The sequence below is a fragment of the Protopterus annectens genome, chromosome 9.part0, assembly GCF_019279795.1.
Source record: "Protopterus annectens isolate FY-2018-M chromosome 9.part0, PAN1.0, whole genome shotgun sequence".
Classification (NCBI taxonomy): Eukaryota; Metazoa; Chordata; order Ceratodontiformes; family Protopteridae; genus Protopterus; species Protopterus annectens.
The window spans coordinates 200,846,913-200,852,912 of NC_056743.1; the positions used below are offsets into that span (position 1 = coordinate 200,846,913).

The 6,000-nt window shown below is 42.4% G+C and overlaps 1 protein-coding gene across 2 annotated transcripts in view; it reads right to left on the reverse strand.

Moving 5' to 3' along the window:
• TH (tyrosine hydroxylase) overlaps positions 1 to 6,000 on the reverse strand; it is a 1,190,719-nt gene that overhangs the window by 467,196 nt on the left and 717,523 nt on the right. Inside the window, exon 2 of one of the 2 annotated variants that reach the window (XM_044082743.1) lies at positions 5,049 to 5,261. The exons of the other annotated variant lie outside the window; for it this stretch is intronic. Within the exon in view, the coding sequence (XP_043938678.1) occupies positions 5,049 to 5,261 (213 nt within the window). The remainder of the gene's footprint in view (positions 1 to 5,048; positions 5,262 to 6,000) is intronic. 2 annotated transcript variants of the gene reach the window in all.

A 6,000-nucleotide genomic window follows, 5' to 3' on the forward strand; every position in this document is an offset into this window, starting at 1 on the left:
TGGTCAACAGCAGATTACACCCCACATTTTTCTTTCTTGCATGGTGCCTGGGAGTACCTTATATCCCACTTTGTATTATGCATTCCTGTGCTCAAAATGGTGAAAATTCATGTGTAGCTTAGAAGTACTAGACAGCTAGTGTGTAAAGCAGTTAATTACTGTAGGGCATACCTTAACTAATATCTACAGTATCCGCTTCATAAGTTATACAGTAAGTAACTGCCTTACTCACTAGCACTATATGCTGCCATTGTAAACGACTGCAACTCATTAATTGAATTAGGCATGATGGCAGAGCTGGGATCATTACTATATTATTATAATGAAGGGATCAGGTGTTGTGCTTGCATTGTAGGGGGGAGTCCATTGCCAGTTAGGAATTTCCTTCCATGCACAGGAGCTGGTGGGGCTTTACTTGTTTAAAACTGGCTATTGTGTTTCTTAGCACTGCATGCAGAGCAGCATGCTAGCAAGTGAGGGTGATCACTGTGATGAAAAGTACAGCACCATTGAAAAGTATACTGTTGGCCCATATGTTACCCCATTGGGCCTAGCCATTTCTGCAGTGGTGCTGGTGTTTGGAATCAAGATGTGGAGTTTTTTTGTTTTGCTCTGAGCACAGAGTTGTATGCTAAAGTGGTGTTGCACCTTTGCATACTGGGCTTTACAAACTGCTATGGGTTTGGTATACTGCATACCAACACTGCTACACTATACGCCAACAGTTACGAATACTGCCATAAAATGGGCTAATTTTGTCATAAAAGGTATGGAATAAAAAAATCTTAATGTTTGGGGCTCTAGATAGTGCTGTATCATATTGGTAATTAATAAACCTGTAAAATGATTTTTGCCATTATACCTTTGCCAAATTAGTGGTGCATCCATTTTAATCCGGTATAGGTTATGCATGATTTTATATGCACAGACATCATAGCTTATTAAAAAGGGAATGATGAATATCAACATTTGGTATGAAAGGGCAGTGTGTCCCCCTTAGTAACAACTTAAGAAAAATGACTGAGTAATCAAAAGGCAGATGCTGGACACCTGTAATGAGATGCACTTAGGGGCAAAGGGGGTCTCTGGCTAAGTACAAGTCAAAAGGGCAGACAGAGTTGAAGGGGAAAAAAGCTTTGCCAAGTATATCTTTATAGGTTCATAGGTGTGTATTAGGCTAATGGCCCTGGGGTCTTTACAAGCCTAGCCATAAGATTACCCTGGCATAGTGCCACCCAAGCTTGGTTCCCAGTGCCTCTGTCTAGTAGAGCCACTGGAGTTATCCCTAGGGGGAATTTTCTGTTTTCCATCCACTCATCAAGATTCTGTTAATTGTGATAATGAGGTTGAGGTCTCTGGAGTGTGTGGTGTGGAGGGTTTGGGATTTCTTTAGATGTAGCATTTCTAACCGAGCTGGGTCAGACATGGCTTTGTATGTCAAGCAGAGATCGCATCTAAGTAGGTGATATGAGACAGAGAATAGTTGGAGTTTTTTTGAGTCTGTCCATATAGGACAAGTGTTTAAGGCCTAGGATCCTCTCTGTGAGGTACGTTTGCAGCCTCTACAGTTGTTGCAGGTGTCTAGTGAGGTGCATGCCAAATGGGGCATTGTAGTCAATGATTGGCCTAATGAAGAAAGAGTAGAGGAAGACAATGACCTCTTTCTTCCTGGATGCAAAACCCTTAGTAATGAAATGTTCCACATAGAAGGACTTTCTGACCACAGTGACAATGTGGTGATCAAAAGAGAGATTGCTCTCAACCTTTTTTTCCCAGATCTCTTATAACATCTTCTGTGTTCAGTGGACTACCATCAGTGTGGTAAGTCATGGGAGCCAGGTTTTTCCCAAAGAGGATGACACATTTTTGGCATTGAGCTTAAGACCATGGTTCTGACACCAGTTGTTGGTCTCAGTGAGGCCATTCTGTAGGATGTCAACATCACTTGGGGAGTTAATAATAGCTTCCAACTTGCAATCATCTTTGAACTTTGTCAGCCAGAGTCCCTTGGTGTTGGACTGCACTTCAGAAAAGTAGGTATCAAACAGGAGAGGACAAAGGACCAAACCCAGTGGGACTCCACTCGTGACTAGTCAGTAGTCTGATTTGGAGTCAGCTACTTTCACACTGTGGATTCTATCTGTGAGTCAGTTTGCAACCAACCTTATGATACAGGGGTTAATGCCAAGCTTAGCAAGTTTTTCTAGGATTCCTGAGTGGGGAATGGTATCAAAAGCCTTGGCCAGATCAAGGTAGGCTGTATGAACCACCTTGCCTTCATCTGCAACTCTGGTGACTGACTCAAAGAATTTGACCAAGTTGAGCAGGCTTGGTCTACCCTTCACAAAACCAAACTGTGTGGGGTCCAGAGTTTGGAGATTCCCTATATCCTTGTTTATTAGGTCCATGATGATACGTTCCAGAGCTTTGTATATCAGACTCGTCAGGCTAATGGGGCGATAGTTCCCAGGGTCTGTAGTCACTACTCCTTTGTGGACAGTGATGACTGTAGCAGTGTGCCATTCAGTAGGGCCAAAGCCTGAGGTGAGGCTGTGATTGAACAGGGCACACAGGTGAGGTGCCAGTTCACTTTGTAGTTAATGTAGAACACAACCAGGAATATTGTCAGGTCCCATAGAAACTGTATTCTTGGCCTTGGACACTGCTGTTTTAACCTGTGCAGCAGTAATACTGGGTGCCTAGCAATCTACTGGTATTGTGATTGGTCCTTTGTGGGGAGAGGGGTAAAGTTGGCACAGAATCTGTTGGCCAGTATACTGGCAATATCTGTTGGCAAAGTATAGGAAGGTACCGTTCTGCAGTAGCTCAGAGCAAATCTGGGTATTGCTGTGGAGATTCTTTACATAACTATAGAAGGCCTTGTGGATGTCTTCACTATCTGCTACAATTCTGTTTTCATACCTAGCTTTAGAGGATTTGATGAGGTATTTCAACTTTTTGTTGAGGCTGATAAGGGAGTTTTTTCAGTCTTTGGTCTTCACCTTATTCCGCATCAGTTTCCTCCTCCTGTTGTAGCATTTGTTTATGGCAGGGGACCACCAGATTGGCTTCCTTTTTTTTTGGAGGAGGGCATCTTGGTTCTATTGGGTATGGCGTGATCCATGCATTTGTATATGTGTTCATACAGTGCATTGGTGTGTGATTCTGCAGTCACGCAACTATTCTCCATTTGCATGGGTGCTGTGAAGTTAGCCACCAATGTTTTTAGGAGCCCAAAGTTAGCTTTGGAGAAGTTTATCATGGTGGTTACCTTTGCGGGGTGTGGCAGGGATGTGGATTTCCAAGGTGATTAGTTTGTGGTCAGATCTAACCAGGGAGGAGCTGACTTGGTGTAAAGCAACAGTCACCCATGTTAGTAATGACCAGGTCAAGGATGTTGCTACCTCTAGTGGGGGTAAGAACAAGCTGGTCTAGGGCATTGGAATTAATGAACCTCAGGAAATGTTGGGCAGGTGTATTGGTACATGAGTAGTTTACCCAGTTAATAGAGGGGTAGTTGAAGTCGCCTAGCAAGAGAGTGTTAGGGTGGACCCTAATATTCTCCAGGGTGCTTAGGAATGTGGAGTGTGACTCTTGGGACATGGTTTGGTACCTATAGCAGGCTATGACCTGAATCACTGTCTTACCCAATGTTAGCTGCACCTGAAGCATCTCTGATGTGTTACGTTGGGTTACCAGTCTGGAGGTGTGCGCATCCTTTATGAATATGGAAACACCACCGCCTTTGGAGCTTCAGCCCAAGTTCTGGAGCCAAAAGGTGTGGAATGAGTTATAGCCTGGTAGTGCAGGGGTGCTTTCTATTGCCTTGAACCAGGTCTCTGTTAAAGCACAATTGTTGATGTTCACCATTTTAAGGAGTGCTGCGAGTGAATGCATTTTGAGATTTAGACTTCTAGCGTTGAGCAGCATGACCCTCAGATTGCATTTGTTTGTAGCTGTTAAGGTGGTAATTTGGTCTTTGGAACAAAACCTAAAAAAGGCACTATAGGGGTGGCAAGAGCCCTGGCCGGTATCTGGAAGCCCAGGGGTGACAGATGCAGGTCATCTCTGGCAAAGCATCGAGGTCTGTCAATCATGTCATCCCAGGCAGACAGATACTGGATCCCCCTTAGAATGACACCAGAAGCTGAATCTTGCAACTTTGTGAACTGTACCTGCATTTAGCACAGCACACTGGTGACCCAACAGATTTGGTAAAATGGCATCCCATTTCTGCACTGCCGAGATGCACATGTGGCTCAGCTGCCTAAGTAAACCACCACCAATCTTGAAGATGAGGAGCAAAATGTCACACTTTTGTTGTTACAAGTTTATAGCAATTGTATTTCACTTAAATTTATTACATGCCTAGCTTGTAGTCTGTAGTCTTGTACTGTGATTACCTATCTGTGTGCCCCCCCCCCCCAATGGTGGTGGTGTCACCACATTCAGGTCACATTAAGCCAGCTAAGGCTTAAGGGCAGCATGTTGAAATTCTTAAATTATTCATGAGGACTTCATTGGGTCCATGTTTCTGAATCATAGCTTGTAGTTCAGCCTCAGCATTTTTTGATTAATTCCTAGTTTCAATAAGCCATAAATGTGTTTTTTTTTAAAACTTGTCCAGTGCTTACACAGAAGAGTTACTTGATGCTAAACACAATAGTTGGCAAAGACAATCTCCACTCTGTTAGAGGTAAGCGTGTGCTTAGTCTGTTTTGTCATTTATGCCTTTCTGGTGAACTTTGTAATTTAATTTTTCTTGAAAGTTCTATTCTGTCTGAATACAGACTAATGCTTATGTAGAAGCCAGGTGGCCGAGTACAGGATGTCACTAAAATTACTATCTCCTGAATCGCTTACCAAATCTTTTTCTTAAGCTGACTGGGGCAGTGTGGAGGATAAAATGTACTACTAGTTTGTCACTTCTATACTCTGCTCACCATGCACTAAATTCATCAGTTTTTTTAAAGTATTAATACTGGTAATATTCTGACAAAGGAACATTATATAAATTATTCTTTTCTGATTAATCATGACTACTTTACCTCAAATACTTTAAAGGTCCGAGACAATGCAGTATTTTTGGCATTCCTAAGAGTGAAGAACAGATTCACCATAGCTCTACCATCTTCTTCCTCAAATACTATGCACTCAGTAGAGTCACCAGATTCTGCTGCAGCCGCAGCTGCTGCGGCAGCTTCTCTTTCCTTTCTTGCATCTTCGATCAAGCTTTGCCGTCTTCCGATAAATCTGGGGGACTGATAAAATAAAGGAGCATGTAAGAAAGAATTGGTAGGAAAGACTGGGTTAATAATAATGGGTAGTAAATAATATATCCATGTATTTTTATATTGTATTCATAATCAGAATATTTACAATAATGGTTCAGGAAGGGAATGCTCAAATACCTATGAAGAGGAAATGTAAATCATAATTAATTTCTGCTAAAACAGTGTGCTAACAAAAACTTTGCAACTTTATTACATGGACATGTTTTTGCCACAGTGATAACTTTATTTTCTGCGTCCAAGAAAAGGAAAACGGCAGGCATTGGGAAATGTGCACCAAGTGTCACAATGCTGTACTCTATAACTTCCTAGGTAGGTGGTGATGCAATGGTGGCTGGTGACTTCAAAGCAAGAGGGGAGGGCTGCAGTAAACAACTGAATAGAGGGGCTAACTGACCCAATGAGTGTTGTGTTTAAACAGATGGGATTGTTAAATTTTATCTATGGACTGCCTCAGCATATAGTCACTCTAGTGACTTTACTGAATATATGCACTGCATATATCTGACTGCATTCAACAAGGACAGTCAGGTGGTAGAACCCTGGACAAAGAACTCCATGGAGGCACCCATTGCACCTTTCTAATGCCTCTGTCCTGTTTTTCTTTCCTTATCCTGGTTCCACACCATTCACAAAGATAAGTTCTTGTTTTTTTCACACTGTCCCTTACTGCTTGGCTACCCCTCATGCTTTTAATATGGTTTAACTG